We start from the raw sequence: 20,481 nt of genomic DNA on the forward strand, positions 1-20,481 counted from the left end.
GACAAAAACCAATCAGTTTTTTTGTGTTATTATGGAAAAGTGCTAACAAGTGCTGAGTACCGAGAACAGAACCTGGTGGTACTCCTTGGGTAATAAAATAGCTCCATACACTAGGCAGATTGAGACTAAAACATGATGATATGCCATATAAAGACAATTAAACCTGTCCAAAATGTTGCAATCAAACTGTCAAATAAGAAATAACATTCTGTATATAGAATATATTTTACAAATGAATATTAGAAGTGATATTTAATTGATCAGATTTAAAGAGGGGCAAAACCGGTGCGCCTTTGAAGTGATAGCATCAAAGATAGAATTGAGCAGTGCTTTCAAATCTTAATAGCTGCATTAGAATACTTTTAAATCCTCAAGTTTACGACTAAAGCATGTTTTCATTGGCCAAATTATCCACCACTTGTGGCCTATTTTTGTACGGAGAGGTGCACTTTGCCACTTTTACTCCTCATTTTGTGGAGGCTTTTAAACATTGTCGGCATTTTCAGCAAAGCTGTGTGGCCTTTAACCTCTTTTAAGAGCGCCTTCTTCAGAGTTCAAGAGGCTGACCAGCAAAAGTAACTCATTCTTTTAACAATGCATCAGAAACCACTCAAAATTGCTTTAATTGTATACTGTACTGTATATATATATATATATATATATAAACTATATATAGTGTGTATATAGGATATATGCAGTACTGTATATAAATACATTGTTTAAATGTGTTATTAATTTACCAAAAGTAATATATTGACATTTTTTATTAAATAAAAACATTTTTTTTATATTGTTTTCACAAACTTGCACTTTTACATTTTTATAAATAAAAAATAGAATTTATTATTAAAAAATGGAAAGAAAAATATTACATTGTAATTTTAACGTATAAATACGTTTTCAAATGTAGTTTTAAAAATTATTTTTAATGTGGTAGCATCAAAATTTCAAAAATAGCATATACATAAAATATTTGTAACATTTTAATTTATTAAAAATGATTGAATTAATTCATTTCTAAATGTACATACATGAACACTACTAAAAGTCTTGGAAATGTTATTTTCTTTTAAGAAAAAAAAAATTTTTCTACAAGGATATCAGATCAGATAATCAGCGAAAAAAGACCCCCAAATCTATGAAGCGTAGACATACTTTTATTTTAAATAAAACGTAAATTTTTAATGAAACAAAAACGTAACTAAAAAGAACATTAGAAATATTGAAAAAGTATGCAAGTTGTCAAGCGACAAAGGTGAATACTTCACGCCCTCTGGTAGGCCATTTGGAGTACCGCATTACGTATTTTTATTTAACTGCGCGTACGCTTTACGTCCGGCGTGCTGACGTCAACCCGGAAGTGCCGGCGGCCGCTTTTGTTTTTTTATTGTTGTTGTTTTTGTCAGTGAGTCGGGCACCTGAGAGGCTTCGACAATGTGTCGGCGCGCTCGAAATGGGTCAAGACCGCCCGGTGATGGAAGATGACGGCAGTGCCATATCTCGTACTTGTAAAATGCCCTCTTTCATCGGTCCTCTGGAAGCGGAAGAGAAGGTGAAATCGCCGCTGGGAATTAGCAAAGTGGAGGCGTCGCTGCGAAATTTGGACCGACGTGTGAGCAGAAGGAAGTTGTCGCAAGACGAAGGCGAAAAAGGAGCAATAGTAGAAGAAGAAGAGCAACAAGGAGGAGTCATCGAGGAAGAACAAGATGCGGAGGACAACGACAATAACAACTGCAACGGTGGCGGGCGGGAGAGGAGGGGGGCGGACATTATGGAGTTCCTGAGGGCGAGTTTGCTGGCTTCGAAGTTTCCCTCAGACTGCGCGAGTCAGGACGCTCGGATGCAGGGCGAGAAGCCGGGACACGCCGGGGTTGAAAACGAGCATCCCTCCGCCGAGGTCGCTGGGGGACTTGATCTAGTTTCTCTTTCCGACATTAAACATGAAAGTTGTGGCACGAGTGTCAAAGGTCACGTGAATTGCGCCGTCTACTGCATCGCCAACGAGCGCCACCGCGATACTGTTGGAGCCGAGCTTCGGGACAATGACCCGACTTCCGGTTCGGGCGAGGGGCTCGTTTTGCACACCGTCGACGAGCTAGTGGACCCGCTGCGCGAGGCATCCCTCATCCGGCGCTCGTCGCGGCAGGCGGCTGCGGACGTCGACGCGCAACCCTGCCGGGTGTGCCTGGAGGACAAAACCATCGCACCTTTGCCGTGCTGCCGGAAGCTGGTGTGCGACGAATGTTTGACACTTTACGTCAGCTCCCAGGTGGGTGACAAGTGGGCGTTAGCTCGAGGGACAAGTGAGTAGCGATGCCAGGTATCAGTGTCGGGCTCATACCGGCCTCTGCCGATATCAGCAACCGATACAAAATTGGACTTCGGGAAGTCCTCCAGCGGTTCGACACATCGGCAAATCATCATGTGCGTCAGAAAGAAAGAGAGTTCACAATTATCTTCATTGCGTTAATTGAAATTGAACGTATCAAATGTAGCGGTATCGGCGAGTACTCAAGAGTAACGGTAAATGGATTGCACTTCTATGGCGCTTTAACTACACCGTCGCGGTGCCCAAAGCACTTGACCGACGCTCACGTTGGCTCGTTCACCCGCACATTCGTGCGCCAACGGGCGGGCGCCGCCGGGCCCACTGGGAGAAAGTCTGGGTTCGGTGTCTTGCCCAAAGACACTTCGGCGGTGGACGATCTGAGCTGGGATTCAAACCGTCGACCCTTCGGTTACTGCGGGAACGGCTCTTACCAATTGAGCCTCAGCCGCCCTGCGCTCGGCCGCCTTTGAAAGCTTTCCAACGGTGGTTTTATGGCGACGCAAAGCAAATTTGCTCAAAAGTTCCACTCTGTGCACATGGCAACACGTGTGTTCGTAACGCATGAAGCGCACATTAACCTGCCCAACCAGTTTGCTGCCATGTCTCCCACCCCCCGGTGTTGTGCCCAAAAGGCCATGGCATCACATCGGCGGGTCTGACGCATAATCAAGACTGAATGCGCTTTCCGCTTATGTAAAATGTAACCCAATTATGTGGCGGCTTGGGGAGCAATACCAGAGCTCAATGAAAAAATGCAGCATTTTAATAGTTCGAATGCTTTCTTCATCTTTTTTTTGAACAGTTATTACAAAGAGCTCTCAGAATGACACGGCGTATTTACATGAAAATATTGGGTTGACTTTAGGGATACTCGAGACCGTATTTTTTCAGTTTTCACTCTTAACTACGCACCGATACCGAGTACAGATAGCACTAGTACTTTTGATACATAAAATTTCAATCAAGACAACGACAGATAATTGTTTTCCTTCTGTCTGACGCGCATGATGATTGGCCAGTGTCGAACCGCCGGAGTGTGGCACCAACTACTGGTGAGGAGGACTTGCTGGATGTCAGATGACATTTTTTTTTTTGCCTTGATTATTATCGGCATCCTTCACGAGCACCTGCTAGCGATAACTACTCGCCTACGCCTAATTTTTGTATCTGTATTCCCACGTGCTTTGAGCCGCGATGCATCCGGAGGGAACGCTGCATCGTGTGTGTAAACGCGCATTTCTCGAATTGGATCTCAACGAGTGTTCCTAATATTATGGCTGATGAGCGTGTCTTTTTCTCCTTTCGGCCTTCTGTTTACGTAAGACTTAATCGCGTTACGTTGTGAATTAATAACCGTTTCCTCTCAGGATTACTTCCCACGCATAATCGCATCAAATCCAGAGCGCTGGAGCATTTGAGTTCTCAACTCCGAACACAAATCGCAGCCGCTTTTCGTTGGGCAGGTCCAAGCGGCCAAGGCGCACATCCGCTGTCCCATCTCGGAGTGCGGCGGCATGCTGGAGAGCGCCGCGGTGGTCTCGCGCCTGGCCGGCGAGGACGCGCTCCGGTACCGCTACTTCCTGGAGCTGAGTCAGCTGGACGCCAGCACCAAGCCCTGCCCCCGATGCCGACACTTTACCTCCGTCGGCCGCTCCAGCCCCGGCCGCTCGGAGCACAAGTACAAGGTCCGCGCAAAAAATCATTTTAGTTCATAATAGTGAGCAAATATGGGGGGAATTTTAATGCAGACAGTGAAAAGGGATGAGTGTGAATACCTAGTTAATTTCATCTATTTGTTTCATAAGTGAGTGGAAAGTTCGTTATTGTATATAAAATTATAAGGGATTTCTTTGAACGTAATAAATGTTGGGTCACAGGTAAAACAGCAAAATCTGGGTGAAGAAAGATGGGGGGGGGGGGGGGGGAGTTTTTCTGCACATGATATTTTTGTCATTTTACATAAATTATTGTAAAAAAAAAAAACATGTTTTTACTTATGTGTAACTGTACAAACTTGTAAGGGATTTATTTTTTACTGAATACATTTTAAATGACAGCTATAGCATACAGTAACAAAATGTGGAATAAGTCTTGCAGAGACTTGTGCACATTTGATTTATTTTGATTTTTTTTCCAAAAATAAATTCCCAACAAATAAAATCCCAAACAGGTTTTGTCATAATGTACATTTTCATGTGACAAAAGAACTCAATTTGTAAAAATGTAAGAGATTTTAATGGTAATCCATTTCGGATCACAGCTATTACATACAATAATTGTAAAAAGCAAAAAAAAAAAAAATACAAAAATAAATAAGTGAAGGGTTGAATACTTGCAAACACAATATTTTGGCTCTTTTGCTCTAACTAGTTTAATTGTATGCATTTTTGCAATAACATACACGCTCTGATCCAACTCGCCGTTATTCCGCTCACTGGCATGGAAGCGGGAGTTCAGAACATGCGACGCTGAGTGCTGTCTTGTCGCGCAGATCCAGTGCGGTAGCTGCCAGTTTGTGTGGTGCTTCAAGTGCCACACGCCCTGGCACCAGGGCATCAAGTGCCGCGACTACCGCAAGGGCGACAAGCAGCTGAGGAGCTGGGCCTGCGTCATCGAGCGCGGGCAACGCAACGCGCAGAAGTGCCCAAAGTGCAAGGTACTCAAAAACCTTCCAGCGACACATAAACTGACACGTTATACAAAAGACAATTCAACATTCAATCATGAAAATGTGCGACCAAACCTTATCGATTCGTCGGACAAAAGTCAGCTAGCTTAGTGCTAACCTATAATGTGAAACGCCATTGGCCGGCTAAGAGAAATGAGCATAGATGTCACGGTAATTCTAAAACATCAAACAACTGCAGCAACTCATACAACCAGAGCGTACGACGATTATCCAGCCGTGCGGTGGATATAAAAAGTCTACACACCCGCAGTCGATAATATAAAACATTTAAAAATCTTTTGTCTACTATTAATGTGGCATTCGAACTGTTGAAACGATGACCGGTCATCTGTCGGGAACTTAATGTGCAGAAGGCTGTCGATGTCTTCGTTGTTGTCGTTGGCCTGCGTTGCGAAGGCTCGCAGAAGAAAGCGCGCAACGCTAAGTGTTGGCCGGCCGCGGGTCCCAAGGTGAACTTGAGCTGCTCTCTTGTTCGTTCGGCTGCAAAATCCAGCAAGCTGACGTCGGGATGCACTTAGCTGAGCTTAATGCACGCGTCACAGCGCGTAGCGGCCAGGCCGGTTCGGTTCGTGGATGCTTTGGAGTTTGCTGATTGACAGCTGTCGTCGTGTGTGCGTGTAGATCCACATTCAGCGCACAGAGGGATGCGATCACATGGTGTGCACGCAGTGTAACACCAACTTCTGTTACCGCTGTGGCCAGCGATACCGTCAACTCAGGTAACATATCATTCAATTCAAACATATTTTTCAAGAAATAGCTCATTCAATTCACTGTTAATATTATTTATTGTGGAATTACGTTAATTACAAATAATAATATATATATATATATATGAGTGTGTGTGTGTATGTATATATATTCTTTTTTTATTATTATTATTTTCTGGTAACATTCATTTAAAAACAGAAAATGTTTACAAAATTAATTTAATTTAATTCAATTGGATCAATGTTTTTTTTTTTTTAAATATATATTTTTTATTTACTTAAATACTGCCAGAATATCATTTATTATTAAATTAATATGATAATGAAAACAACATTTGAAATGTTCAAATTAAAGCTCTGGTAACCTCTTTTAAAAAAAAATATGAAAAATAACATTTTAAAATAAAGAATTAAACAAAATGACAATGCTATTTATTATTGAATTACTGAAAGTCATCTTTTTAAATGTAAAATTGCCGGTAAAAGATTTTTGTGGACTTTGTAATGTCTGTTTCGTTATTGTGACAATTTCTTTCCCTAATGTCAGGTATTTCGGGGATCACACGTCCAACCTCAGCGTGTTTGGCTGCAAATATCGATATCTGCCAGATAAGCCGCATCTGCGACGCTTTATCAGAGGTTCCATCTGCGGTCAGTTTGTGTGTGTTTATGTGTGCGTTAATATCTTTGCGAACGAGTTGAACCTCGGCGTCGAGGTCGTGCAATTTGGAATTTGAATTGTCAGTCGCACAAAGACGAACTCTTTAGCTTGTAATACACATTACAGCAAGTAAGTTGTAGTGTTACGAGAAAAAAGATTGTAAATATACGAGAGTACAAATAATATCAGGAGAAAAAAAAGGTCGGGATGGTACGGGGGGCGGGGGTGGAAGTTGCAATAGTACCAAATAATGTCATCATTTTTGCGAAGAAAGTCGTGTTTACTGGAGAAATGAGCTTTCGGCGGCAGCAGTGGTTCCCGATTGACTTGAGTATATTTTGTGTTCTTAAATGTTTGTTGTTTGTTGTGTTTGATGTCAGGTTTGAAGGTGCTGTTGGCGCCGGTGGTCGTGTTGCTGGTGCTGGTCTTCGGCGCCGTGGCGCTGGTCATAGGTAACGAGTTGCGATCGGGGCCACACTGGAAAGTCCATTCGCTTAATATCCTGGAAGCCAAATTTTCTAAATATGACTTTTTATCCCAAAAATATACCACTTTATTCTGGGAATATTACAACTTTCTCTTGGAAATATGCAACTTTTTATCTGAGAAATATACATCTTTATCCTAGTAATATTGCTACTTTGATTTAAAAAAAAAAAAATAATAATAATAATAATAATAATCAATTATATGCCATTAATCTTGTAAATACTGTCAGATTTTTTGGGGGAGGGAAATGGTATGACTTTGTTCTCATAATTTGACAAGCCCAATTCCAATGACGTTGGGACGTTGAGTTCATCATAAATAAAAAGAGAATGCAGTGATTTGCAAATCACAACGTTCCAACTTCACTGGAATTGAGCTTTGTACAACTAACAACTTTGTACAATCGAAAAAGATCCAAATGTTTCTGTCTCCAAAATATACAAATTCATTCTGCTAATATTGTGACATTGAGCTTGGATATGTATTTATTTATTGTAAATATTACAACTAAGCTAAAAAACTCGTAATTTTTGGTCATAAAATCTCAACTTTCATTTTTAAACTATACAACAACAAAAAGTATCATGAATGTGTTTTTAATTTTGTAAATCTTGCAACTGATCTAAACATATAGTACTTGTTTTCATCATGTCACAACTTTAATCTTGAAAATATGGAAAGTATCTGCAAATGCATTTTTTCCCACTCATTCTTGCAATATTACACCTCTCATCTCAATATTTATCTGAAATATACAATCCTCAAAAATATGAATTTATTCTTCTAAGTATTTTAACTTTTTGTCTCAAAGTTTTTTTCTCCTGCCTTTAAGGGGCGTGGCCTAATGAGTGCCGTCCGGAGCACTGGTCTTGTGGTTTAGTATGTTCCGTGTGGCCCTAACCCTCTTTTGCACCTTTACGGGCACGTACTATTGCCTTGTGTTATTTTCACGGTGCTCCACTAGTAGCTTGTCACGCTCACACGCCAACCGTGTGTTTGTGTGCAGGTTTGATCGGTTTTCCCTTTTACCACGTGTGCAAAAAGAGGAAGAAGCAGCGCTCTCTGCGCTTTTGACGCCTGCGCAGGAACAGGAAGTGAAACCTCCTCAGGGAGCACGTAAGACGCGGACCGTCGCCGTCCTCACCCTCGTCCGGTCTCGTCCTTTTTGCAGACAGTTTTTGCACTTTTACCTGCCGCCCCGCACGCACGGCCTCGGCGCTCCCGCGTGGGATTCGCCTTCCAAACGCACGCGTGAGCGAGGGGGCGGAGCACGCGTCGTTTACGCCCGCCCGCACGCGCGACGGTCGATCGGCCGCCGTCGGGAGCAGGTCGGCGGTAAGCGGGTCGAACGCGGGACATCGCAGAAAAGCGGGGACTGTGTCGCATTTATGGCACACAAAAAAAGCTGGGAATTTGGAAACATGTTGTCCCTGCAGCTGCTACTGGAAATAAGAATTGTCCCGGCCAAGTTATTAATACAGCAAATCATTGCTGTGTCGCCGTTGTTTTCAGGCCTGTGCGTCGCGTGAATTCTTTTCCTTTCCACAAACCGAATCGTCTTTTTGGATTTTGCCAAGGGTGTAATTGCGTATATTTCGGTAAAAATGTGTCTCCAGTGCTGCCTTGGGTTTTTCGAGATGCGAGCTGTCGTTGGGCAAATGGTGAACAATTCTTCAAAAAGGAGGCTTGAAGCTGAAGGTTGCTGTCAAACTAAACACCAAACAAAGAGAATTGTACACAACCAAACGACTTCTGCTAACCAGTCGGTTTAGCTTCATGCTAACCGACAATGAGAAATGCCAAAGGCGGGCTGACGAGTGGCGCCAGTGTCGCGTGTTACAACCCTTTAAGCAAACACGAACGCTGGACCAACACATGTAGACAAATCGTTCTGTATAACAATACAGTTGATTATGTTCTCTAAAAACGACTACGATAGCAGCTACATGTGTCGTCGTATGTCTGTATTATACTGCCCCCAGGTGGCTGGGGGGCGCACGCCAGAAGGAGCAGCACAATGTGCATTGAATTGAAGCAAAGAATGTGGCAAAACGGTTTTATTCTTTACATGATAGGTAATTATGTCATCACTGTATGGTTCTATAATGTAAAATACGAGAGAGGAACGGAATGAGTTCAACTCTGAGCTCAAGGCACCGCTGTATTTTAGGGCTCCAGAACGCAAAAGCGCAAAAAACGCACTCAGTGGCGTCCCTGGAAACTTCAAAAAAACCAAAACAATAATAAATCGGTTCCCAGCACTAGCTTCATTGATCAACACAAAATTGGGCGGACATGTCGAGCAGAGCAAAACACACCAAAACCTTTCAGTCGGCCATTTTGTTTTGACGCAACCGTTTAGGGCAAATTCCAGGCGGACTTCAACTCGGAGGTCAGCTGGCCTCCCTCCTTGCCGCGTTGTCGGCTGCTCGGATTGTGCCAAAACGAAATTAGCGGCAGGATCGAGACCGTCGGCCGCAGTTTTGTTCGGCGAATTCCGAAGATTCCCGATTGTCCCTCGTGACCTTGTGCCGCATTTCTCACCCTTCTGCCAAAACATTGTGCCGCCGGCGGTGCCGCGTTGATCCTCGCCCGGGCGCATTGCCGCCAAAACACCGCTCGCGTGTCCGCTGCCAACCGACCAAGTTATATTTAGAAATACGGGAGCGCTCGGTGAGAAGTTACGTCGTCAGGAACGACGCGCACAAAACGCACCTCGTCGTCTGCTTTGCCCTCGGTGCAAGTGAAGGAATAATAAAGATCGAGAAAACTAAATTGGCCTTCAAACTTTACACGAAACAAGTTGGAATGTTACGAGAAAAGACATTGTGTTATGAAAAAAAAAAAATGGTGATGTTCTGAGAAAAAGTTGCGATGCCAGAGAGAAAATATGGCATAATCTTACTTGAAAAGCATCGTAATATTGTCAGAAAAAAAGAAAAGGTCACAAGAAAAGAAATTCCAATGCGATACAAGAACTAATATTACAAGAAAATTTGGAGTGGGGAAAAAAATGACAAAATGTCAGAATGGTACCAGAAAAAAAATATCGTAAGACAAAAAGAAAAAAAACAGTGTTGGGGGGGGGGTTTGATGCGATGACAAATAAGTTGTAATGTTGCGAGAAAAAGGTCTTAATATTATAAGACAAAAAGAAAAGGTTGCAAGAAAAAACATTTTCGTGTTACCAGGAAAAGATCAAAATGTTGCAAGAAAGGTCGTAATGTTACAGGGAAAAAAAAGTTGTGCAATATTCTCAGAAAAGAAAAGTGCACATCAGATTGGAAAGTTACACGAGGAGAAAGTCTATTGACAATGAAATGTTTTCGTTTTATTGCAAAAAGTCTCAATGTTACAAGAAGTCATGTCGTTTTGAATTTTAGTGGGTTTATTTCTTTCTTTCCATTTATACTCATAACATTCCAACTTTATTCTCGTAAAAAAAAAAAAAAAAAGAAATACAAAAAAAAACGTGTACTTTGACCGTACATCAGGTTCGACTGCTTGTAATTCCAATTTTGTCGTCATGGTATTCAAATGTTGTCTCCTATGAACAAGGCCAAATGTCATGTGAGTGTTTCTGGCCAATCACGTTTGACTTGCCGGGGACGTTCGCTTCCCACTGGCCATGTTTGTTTTTGGTTCTTTCTTTGTTGTCGTCGTCGTCTTTCAAATGTGTCTCGTATCCACCGATGCAAAGTATCATCCAAAGAAGCCGCCGTGGCGTCGGCGCTATTATATTATTCATGTTGTACTCCGACAAATCTCTTCGACTCCATATTTGCTTCATAATTGTGGCTTTTGTTGGAAATGCGGATGACGACGAAGAATAAAGTCACCCCGGTGGTCACAGGGTTCCTGCGCAAGTGTGCAAAGTATGGAATTTCATTTCATACATTTCAAAAGTAGTGTTTCACATTAGGGTTAGGGTTTCACAGTAGGGTTTTAAAACATGGTTAGGGTGTCAAAGTAGGATTTCGAAATGGGGCGAGGGTTTCAAAACGGGGTTACCGTTTCAAAGGAGGGTTTTAAAAACGCGGTTAGGGTTTCAAAGTAGGCTTTCAAAACGGATTAGAGTTTCAAAGTACGGTTTTAAAATGGGATTAGGGTTTCAAAGTAGGGTTTCAAAACAGGGTTAAAGTTTCAAAGGAGTGTTTCAAACCTCAGTCAGGGTTTCAAAATGGGGTTAGGGTTTCAAAGTAGGGTTTTAAAACATGGTTAGGTTGTCAAAGTAGGATTTCAAAATGGGGTTTCAAAACGGGGTTACAGTTTCAAAGTAGGGTTTTAAAACGGGGTTCAAGTTTCAAAGAAGTGTTTCGAAATGGGGTTAGGGTTTCAAAATGGGGTTAGGGTTTCAAATTGTAATAATCCAAATGTATTTTATGCTCATACTTCTGGTTGTAATTGTTTTTTGGGGTTTTTTTTTTTCTTGTATTTGAGCGACATTAGCGAGCTCGAATCGTCCGCAAATGCTTTTGCGCCGTCTGGAAACAGCAAGAAGCAGAATGATGCTCTTGTATTTACTCAAATGTCACAAATGTTTGGACTTGTTTAGCCGGAAGTCGGGTCGAGGTCTGTCATTTCGAAATGTGAATCCTGCACGCGAGCGGAAATCGTGCCGGCGCGGCATCCCAAATTGGTTTTCCCGGCTTGCGCTTTTGCACCCTCGACACGAGCTGCACGCCGGCTTCCTTTCGACTCGACGGATGATTCTATTCGTGTCGCACGACAACAAAGGTCTTCCAATCCCTATTTGCTTCATATTTATGGGTTTTGTTCAAAATGTGGCTGAAGAAGAAGAAGAAGAGTCCCCGCGGTGGTGCACGTGCTTCACAGCTTTTCCACTTTTGGCTCCAGCGGTGCACGGAAGTGGCCCATAAACGTTACATTGGTCTGCGGGACTCCGACAAGAACCGACTTGAGTGTAAAACATTCATTCAAAACAATCCTTCATGTATTCATTGTGTGACAATAAAAATTCAGTCACCCTCAATGTAAATCCCCCTTCGTGATGTTGGCCGTCATATTTATGTGATAAGTCTCCAAATATTAACAGCCACGCAAGGCAAAACTCAATACAGTTGATGTTAAATGTGAATAATCGTCTCTCGGGTCGATTCCCGTGCTTTGGTCCAAACGTTTTACACGTCCGCAATGGAAAGCACGACATGGTCTAAATACAGCGGCGCCCCAAACTGGATTTGACAAATCGCAGTCAAGACGCCACACTGCTGCCTCGACTTACACGTTGAATTGGTTCCGTCGCCACATCCTCAAATCGTCTTCAACCGTCGAAATGAAGGGAAATGCCATTAATCTGTTACACCCGAAATGTTTTTAATAAGGAAAATAGCACTCGCTCGTATTGTACTTTATGAAAGCCTACAGTCATGACATAATGAAATAGAACGTAGAGAAATTCAACAGTTTTTGCTTCAATTCAATGGACATTGTGCCGCTCCTTCTGCTGTCTTTGTTTGAACTCGGTATGACCTGACAGTAATAAGAAAAAATAAAAAGGAATTGGAGAAATCCTGAGAAAAAAAAACAAGAGTGAACATAGAAGCTGCCTTTCAGAGGTGGAGGGGTCATAGGCTGCTGCTCTCTATGAATTCTTCATATTTGTATTAATTTCCTACAAAATGAGGATGGATGTCACAAACGGTGAAAATCTGCTGGTAAGTGCTTGCAATTGCCTATAACAGCCACAGGGCGGTGGCAAAGTACTACTTTTCTATCGGACAGGGCTTTGGCTCACGTGACAGAAACTTCCATCTCGGCGGCACCGAAGCACTCCTTTTAAATTAGGACGGGCTTCGGCCCGAGCGCAAAATCTGCAAATTTGTTCCGAAATGATCCACGTCAACGTGGATTTGCGCGCATATGTGAGGAACATCGTATGTACGATGAAGTTACACTTGTGCTTATTGTTGCTTTTGATCTGTATTTATGGGTTTTCTTTTGGATTGCTGTTGGTTTCTTGCAGCTGCGACCGTCAGCCCCTAACAATAAAGCAGTAAACACACACTTGGTTCAATTTTGACCCATGAAACAGTCTTATTTTCATTTGAAGTTTCATCTTCCATTACAATGACGTCCAGCTAAATTGAAATGAAAATGGTCTGCTTATGTTTGTTTGTTTTTGTAGTCAAATTCTATTGCGCGAGCTCGTACCTAATGTCGTGTCCCGTGATTTTCGGTCACCAAACGTCAACAACAAACGTGTCACTGAAAGTGTGCTTTCCGTGCGTATGAGATGATTTTTTTGTTTTTTGCCCCCTCACACGCGCCGGCTCATCTCCAGCCCGTCCGCCGCACTTTTCCTCTTCTCGGCGGGGCTTCGTCCCAGAGCCTCGGCCTCCTCCAGGGTGGAGGTCAGCGGCCTGCCCAGCGTCTCGGGCAGCATCAGGGTCAGGATGCCGATGACGAAAGCCAGGACGCCCACGATGAGCTGACGACACATTTGCGAAGGACCGCAGAGATTTGTTGAGGCCCGCGCTCATACACTCAAATATGAAAGTAGCGTGTTACAATTATAGAAAATAAGGTCAGAATTGTGAGAATAAACTCAAAACTGTTATGGGAATACGTTCTTAAATGAAAAACAACAGAAGATGTGAAAACAAATCGAAACATTCCAATCAAAAAATATTGGGAGTAAAGTGATGATAAACATGGAAAAGTCGGGGAATAAATGCCTGAGGCAGGTAGATCCAGACGTCGGCCAGGTACACGCAGAACGGCGCCACCGCGCTGCCGACGCGGCACATCATGCTGCCGCTGCCCACCGCCAGAGACCTGCGGGGAAACGCCCGTCAGGGGACGCGGCTCGCCAACCAACGACATTTTCGCTCCTGCACATGTCTGCGTCGATACGTGGCCTAGCGTCGCTTTGCTGTGACCTCCGCTCATCACCTAATACGTTCTCGGAATTTGACAGTGGCGAGCCGGGAGGGGAGCGCCGTGACAGTCTGCCACCCTGAAACCGAAGTAGCACGCGTTCCGCTTAATTCAACACTGCCAAAATTAGCGGGAAGCTAACTTTTCACATTGCCGTTTGTTCGACAGTGTTGTTGTTGTTGCTTAATTCAACACTGCCAAAATTAGCGGGAAGCTAACTTTTCACATTGCCGTTTGTTCGACAGTGTTGTTGTTGTTGTTCTTCGAGGTTTTTGTGTTCTACGACGGCTACCGTTTGAAAAACCGAGGGTCTCGGGTGCAGTTCATTTGGATGCAATGCACAGTGTCACCGCTAGATGGGAGTCATTCCTACACGGTGTCCCATAAAGTAGAAGAACACGTACTCGTGTAAAAAATAAAACATACTGGCAAGTACTGATTCTTAAGTTGAAGTCAAAAAAATTCAGACTGAAATGTAGCTAAGTACAAAAGTCCTTCCGGTCTAGGGCGCCAAAATCTTTCCCCCCTTCGACTCTTCTCGTCACAGAAAATAGTTTCCGACTTGTATTAACTTTGTACTCGTACCGAGTAGAGAGAGAAAAACTCAAGTTACATGTTGCGAGCTGATGTTCGTAGCGCTCGCTAGCCGGCCGATAGAGGGCGCAGGGGCACCGCCCCGCCGCTAGCCTGCTCCCATAAACGGCAGGCTGACCCGGTGTCGGTTTGATGTTGCCCGCACAGTCATACAGCGATATATTCAGATGCATACGGTTATGATTTATTTATGAGCAACGTACAAATACACGTGCTTAAGTACGCGACGTTGCTTCCCACCGCTGGCAATGAGGACTGAATGCGAAGGCGGCGTTTACCTGATGATGGTCGGGTAAAGCTCGCAAGTGTACAAATAGATGAGACCGAAGGCGATGGCGACGGCGAACTTTCCGATCATGCTCAGAGCGATGGCCAGCGCCTCGATGTCCTGCGAACGCAGTTTTGCGCGAACAAACAAATCATCACTGAAAACATCCGATCAATCCATCAATCAATACAATTTATAGCTCTTATCATTAACCTGAAGTCACGGCCCGATGAAAAGCAAACACGGTGGGGTTTGTATTTGGTTTGTTTTTATAGGTTTATAGTTCAACCTTTATTTTATTTGTATTTTTTTTTGGGGGGGGGGGGGGTTCTTGTCATCCAAATATTTCTTTTAAAAAAAAATGCTTATTTTGTTATTGTTATCTAAAAACATGTCATGTTTGTTATTTTTATCCCCAAAAAGTGGCACATTTTATGTTTCATCCCTCGCAAAAGTTGTTTGTAATCTATACCCTCAAAAACTATTTCATCCCCCAAAAATTTTTGATGTGTATTATACAAATGTATTTTGTCGAATTATAGCGGTGTTTAATTCCATGCTCGTAATTCCAGCCACCCCCCCCCCCCTAAAAAAGAAATCCAACAACAATTATGTAACTTTTATAAATATAACAAATAGCACTTTAAACCGTGTACTTCATTAAAAAAAAATGACATAATGAAACAGAAGATAAAGAATTATTGAGTTTTTGCCACAATTCAATTTACATTGTGCTGCTCCTTCTGGTGTGCGTGCCTTGGCCACCTGGGGGCAGTATAATACAGCCATATGAACATAACGTCCGCGGAGATGCTCGGTTCACTCCTCTGTAAACAGCAATAATATTTGTCGTTCTTCACAGAGGATAAAGACTATATGGCTGTGAGTGTCGGCCTATTGTTTGTCTCCGTGTGTTGCCGCACAGTTTGCGTTCAAATATCCTTTGCTGAAAAGGGTTAGCCCGTTGCTGGCGTTTCTGGTTGTGTTAGCATGAAGCTGACAGTTTGACGGTCAACTTTAAGTGGGAGTGGCACGAAACGGGTCACGGGCGCCGCAGAGACGGACAGCGACACCCGGCGGCTAAAAATAGGCCAGTGAGACCCGAGCCTCTTCCGAGAGGATTTCTTTTTACAGCCGCATCTTTTATTTCACGCTGGGCCCGCGCCACGGCCGGCAGGCGCGTCGTATCGCGTTACCGGCGGAACGACGCGATCCTGCGAGTCGGCCTGTTGCCGTGGTAACCGGCTCCGTCTCCCAAGATGGACTTTGATTTGGCGAGTCAGCCGCGGCCCGACCGCGTCAAGTAACACACGCACGCGTGCACACACGGTGGGTACGTACGGCGGGGACCACTATGATGAGCGCGCAGGCGACCCCCGCCAGCAGCAGGGCCGGGGCGCACGTCTTCTTGCGCCCGATGCGGTCCATGGCGAAGCAGCCGACCAGATAAGAGGGAAGCTCCACCGCACCTGCAAGCAGCCAATCGCGGCGCACGGCCCGAGTCAGCGCTTCCTGAGACACGGCGACGGCGTGACACGCGATCCGGCGCACCCAAATAACCGGGCTGACCTTTCCAACGGGCGCGGTCACGACTTCGAGGCCGATGGGAAGATCAGCGCAAGACGCGAGCGCAATTCAATTCGAGCATTTCGAACAAAGCAGCACAAAACGACACGCGGAAGCGGAAGCGGAAGCGGAAGCGGAAGCATGACATCGCATGACATGCGGCTGCCGTTGGTCTGACTTTTTACGTGAAATGATGACAGTATGGATTTCAAACTTCCTTTAGCTTTGCACAAATAAATCACCTGTTATTAAAATACAAATAAATTCATATTTTACTTTTATTTATCTGATATAAAGTATCATACATTTTCTGTAATATTAACTCATCAGTTATTTGATTGAGTCTAGATTTATTTTAATATTTCAATAATATAACATTAAAATACATACATACATATAACATATATATAAAAAATAATCGTGTATTTTGAACTTACTGGATATATCATATTAATAATGAGTTTGAAATGAATACTTTACGAACATTCAAACCTATATTTATAAATCTTCTATGGATGTTAAAACATAATCAATCAAAAAGACGAATATAATAATATATTATATTATATTATATTAATCCTATAGAAAATATAGTCAAACATATTTTGGTTTTATTCTCAAAACTCTCTGTCATTTTTATTTCATGATATATCTATCACTTATTATGATAGTATTGAGCCAAAGAAATGATGAACGAGCAAAAATGTGTTGCCATCTTGCGTGTAGACTTTGGAGGGAAAAGGCTTCGACAAGAAAATGTGGTGAAAGCGAAGCGCGCTGAATACTTTTTGTACTTTTGATGAGCTTTTTTCGGGCGGTTTGCCCGGATATTTTCGCCAAGGTTTGGGAAGGTCTCCACGAGAGGAAAGACCTCACGGCGACGCGTTCCTTACCGACCAGGAAGAGGTTGACGTACTGGTTGCCCCCCAGGTTGACGGAGCCCAGCGAGAAGACGTAGTAGCCCAGGCTGCCGACGAACCAGATGGCCCACACGGTGCACGTGCGCCCCGCCATCCGCCAGCTGCCGAACAAGTCCAGGATGGACAGCTTCCTCTCCGGCGCCTTGCCGACCGCCTCCTCGCGCTCCTCCTTCTCCGGCAGCTCCGCGCCGTTCTGCTCCTCCGACTCCAGCAGCTCCTCCACCTTCGGGCGGCGCTCCGAACCGTTGACGCGGGCCATGGCGTCCAGCAGGGCCTGCGCCTCCTCGTGCTTGCCCTTGGCGATGAGGTAGAAGGGCGTCTCGGGGAACTTCCAGCAGAAGAGCAAGAAGGGCGAGGTGCACAGCGACAGGACGATCTGGTAGATCCACCACACGCGCACCAGGTAGCCGGTCAGCGCCACCACCATGACGCCCACGGCGAAGGCGGCGTGCACGTGCATGGAGGTCCACGTGCGCACCTCGATGCCCGTGAACTCCGTCACGTACACGAAAACCACCACCAGATAGCCGCTGGATGCCTGGGAGGAGAACGAGGCGCTCGATGACGAGAAAAACTAAAACGCTATCAGCGCGTGAAAAACAACAGCTGAGCGGCGGGGGAGACTTTTGCCGGACGGCGAGCCGTCTGATTACGCGCGCACGCGATGAACTCACCATGGCCAGGAGGAAGCGGAAGGCCACGAAGTAGTAGTAGTTGGCGGAGAAGGCAACACACACGCCGATCCCAAATTGGCAGAGGCTGGTGAACATGAGGATCTTCACTCTGCCAACCCTGAAGGGGCAAACGAGAAGAAAAGAATGTTCGGGATCGGGAATCGGGGATTAGGGGCTAGGTCGAAGCATGAAGGTGAATTAGACGGGTTAGGGAAGTGGAGTTTGGGGTTTGGGGTTTGGGGTTTGGATTCCACTTACCTGTCAGCCACGTCCCCAAACACAAGCGCCCCCGCCAGCACCCCCAACATGAAGGTGGGCTGGCACAGCTTCGCCAGCCAGGCTCGGTCGCACACCAGGTCCCAGTCGGTCACGATGCTCTGGTACACTTCGCTGCGATCGTAAACAAAGCCCCCGACGCACGCTTCCGCCGATTTATTTCCGTCAAAGGCGTACGCGAAGTCTCCGGGACGAATCCGCAGCGCCCGCCGGCAGCGGCTCAGCTCCCACTGCTCCCCGCCGGGGGTCCTGACCACCAGGGGGCCCGTTTCTGCTCTGAAGAGGGGCAGAAAGTCCTCCACGCTGGTCCCGGTCAGGTTGCCGAACAACACGTCCGTGACGTTGGCGGGAGCGCCGCAGACGAAGGCGGGCGTCTCCACCAGGAAGACGGAAGCCAGGTAGTGGATCCCGCAGGCCGTGGCCTGGAAGACGGCCGCAAAGTACACGCATGCCTGAAACCTGAAAGACCAGAAACGAAAGCTCCTTGCACACTGGACGGCGCGGAACGGAGGGCACCAAGTCAACCTGCCATACATTACCCCCCCCCACCCATTTTCTGCTATTGTCAAACACCTTCGGGCTTCTGCGAGGAAGCAAACTAAATGTCAGGAAAAGCCTACTAGAACATCTGCAATGTATTTATATCACACCAATATGGCATTTGAACATGTGGTTTGGGTGTACCTAATATTGTGGCTGGTGAATGCGTTTTGTTAAGTTAGAAGTTCTTTTACGGTCAGCGGAGAGAGCGTGGAGCCAAAAAAATAATAGAAAAAGGCGGTTTTGCTGTTTGCGAAAGAAGGCCAACGGCTGATGAGGCGTTCAATTCATGAAGTGAAGAAACAGAATTCCCCGGTGAGCACGTCTGGATAAGCGATGCGCGCATTATTGAACAAAACCTTTGGAAATGTGGAACTGCAATACACCGAGGTGTTCCTAATATTTGGACCATTATGACCCACGTGTATTATGAAGACAGTTATCGTCGTGCCGGATTACGTCAGACTGTCGACTGCCGTGAAATGTTTGCTCGATCCGGCGACGGCGTCCCGTTCCCAAAGAAGCAAAACGATCACATGAAGTTTGCGTACCTCTTGAAATGTCCCAGCTCGTCAAATATCCTCTCGACCGACATTTTGGGAAGCGTGCTCGCTGCGGGTGCGTGGGTGGGTGCGTGCGTGCCTGGGTGGGTCCACGTCGACTCGGGCGAGGGTGACCGGGTGGGAGGAGGGTGCGCGACACGCGCAAATGCGCACGCACGCACGCACGCACGCACACACAAAAAGATGCCTCAGAGGCTCCGCGACTTGTTGGACACGTGTCCCGGCGCGGGGGGTGGGCAACAGAAGGCGCACGGGCTACGCCAGGCCGCCCCGTGCGACTGTCAGAACCCAAACGAGTTTCAGAGGAATTGTTAGAAAAAGCCAACAAAACATTCAAAACACACGTGCTCGTAATATAGAATCCTAATCGAGATATAATATACAATCAATCAGTACGTATTTGCTCAAGGGTGGGCCTCTGCTAAAATGGAGGCCGCACCTCAATCGATCGCCGTCGACTGTCGATCTTGAACAGGATTTCAAATCATCTTTATTTTCGTATATTCGAAGCGTGTCGTCAAACGGGGGCCGCGCCGCAATTGCCGGGGGAGTCGCCGCCCACTTTCCCCCCAAAATTCAATGCCTCACTTGACATAAACGGGTGACTTTATTTCCCCGACCTCGCCGGTGCTCAGGGGATACAAATAAGTTTCCGACAGTTACAGGCGCCGGTACCTAATCAAATGACCACTCTTGTTGCCCGAGGCGACCAATGGGAGCCCCGGATTAATGATTGACAGTTTGAGCGAAAGTTGACTCACCGCACGACCGTCGCGACTGGATCCGGCCGGAACGTTCGCCTCTGACGTCACAGCCGCCGACGCTCCTGCCGTCCGCTGGAACAGGAACAAAGGAAAGCGAGCCATCAAGAAATATGAGCAGGAGTCGCTTTGAATTTGAAAACGTTTTTCAGAACACGCTGTTGTACTCTTGCGGATTTGTGAATTTTACAGTCGATCAAGTTTTAAAAAAGGCATTTTAAACAAAGTTTGTATAGGGTTGCATGCATGCCTGCTCTGCAAAAAAACAAAAAAAACTACTATTTACGAGGATTAGGAACAAAAAAAAGAAACGTAAGATATAATAAGATATAGACCGCTTTTAATTGCAAAAATAACGTGCTTGTCAGCTCTTTGGGATATTCTTTTCATATTTTAGCGATTTTGTTTAATTTTACATTTTTTATATATAACTATATATATAATTTTGGAAGCCAAAACAGCCTTTTCTCAACTTTTGCAGTGTTGTATTTGTTTTATTTGCTTGCTTGTCTTCCATTCATGTTTTTTTTTTTTATTTTGT

The 20,481-nt window shown here is 45.0% G+C and overlaps 2 protein-coding genes across 4 annotated transcripts; one reads left to right on the forward strand and one right to left on the reverse strand.

The window, feature by feature from the left end:
* Positions 1–1,330: 1,330 nt before the first annotated feature.
* Positions 1,331–14,964, forward strand: rnf217 (ring finger protein 217). Of its 3 annotated transcripts, XM_061703969.1 has the most exons (8): positions 1,332–2,269; positions 3,793–4,014; positions 4,821–4,985; positions 5,640–5,737; positions 6,276–6,379; positions 6,770–6,841; positions 7,885–7,994; positions 13,183–14,964. In XM_061703969.1, the coding sequence occupies exons 1-7, from the start codon at positions 1,454–1,456 to the stop codon at positions 7,950–7,952; spliced, it is 1,545 nt and encodes a 514-aa protein (XP_061559953.1). In that variant the 5' UTR covers positions 1,332–1,453; the 3' UTR covers positions 7,953–7,994; positions 13,183–14,964. The 3 variants fall into 3 exon arrangements, with proteins under 3 accessions (XP_061559951.1, XP_061559953.1, XP_061559952.1); XM_061703968.1 differs by lacking the exon at positions 13,183–14,964 and having other exon boundaries at positions 7,885–12,915; XM_061703967.1 differs by lacking the exons at positions 7,885–7,994; positions 13,183–14,964 and having other exon boundaries at positions 1,331–2,269; positions 6,770–7,858.
* On the reverse strand, positions 10,950–19,211 carry slc22a16 (solute carrier family 22 member 16). Its single transcript, XM_061705134.1, has 8 exons — positions 19,168–19,211; positions 18,059–18,535; positions 17,801–17,918; positions 17,100–17,664; positions 15,982–16,109; positions 14,651–14,760; positions 13,577–13,676; positions 10,950–13,329 (listed from the first exon to the last, which is right to left on the reverse strand). The coding sequence occupies exons 1-8, from the start codon at positions 19,209–19,211 to the stop codon at positions 13,159–13,161; spliced, it is 1,713 nt and encodes a 570-aa protein (XP_061561118.1). The 3' UTR covers positions 10,950–13,158.
* Positions 19,212–20,481: the final 1,270 nt, after the last annotated feature.

This window comes from Phycodurus eques, chromosome 18 (genome assembly GCF_024500275.1).
Source record: "Phycodurus eques isolate BA_2022a chromosome 18, UOR_Pequ_1.1, whole genome shotgun sequence".
Taxonomy (NCBI): Eukaryota; Metazoa; Chordata; class Actinopteri; order Syngnathiformes; family Syngnathidae; genus Phycodurus; species Phycodurus eques.

What these genes read in the sequence shown, in the direction of transcription:
- rnf217 (XM_061703967.1), top strand. Translation starts at nt 1,454, where the DNA reads ATGGGTCAAGACCGCCCGGTGATGGAAGATGACGGCAGTGCCATATCT. An exon ending in CACTTTACGTCAGCTCCCAG is followed by an intron (nt 2,270 to 3,792) that starts GTGGGTGACAAG and finishes TTCGTTGGGCAG; the next exon opens with GTCCAAGCGGCCAAGGCGCA. An exon ending in GCTCGGAGCACAAGTACAAG is followed by an intron (nt 4,015 to 4,820) that starts GTCCGCGCAAAA and finishes CTTGTCGCGCAG; the next exon opens with ATCCAGTGCGGTAGCTGCCA.
- slc22a16 (XM_061705134.1), bottom strand. Translation starts at nt 19,211, where the DNA reads ATGTCGGTCGAGAGGATATTTGACGAGCTGGGACATTTCAAGAG. An exon ending in GAGCTGGGACATTTCAAGAG is followed by an intron (nt 18,536 to 19,167) that starts GTACGCAAACTT and finishes CTGGTCTTTCAG; the next exon opens with GTTTCAGGCATGCGTGTACT. An exon ending in TTTGGGGACGTGGCTGACAG is followed by an intron (nt 17,919 to 18,058) that starts GTAAGTGGAATC and finishes TTGCCCCTTCAG; the next exon opens with GGTTGGCAGAGTGAAGATCC.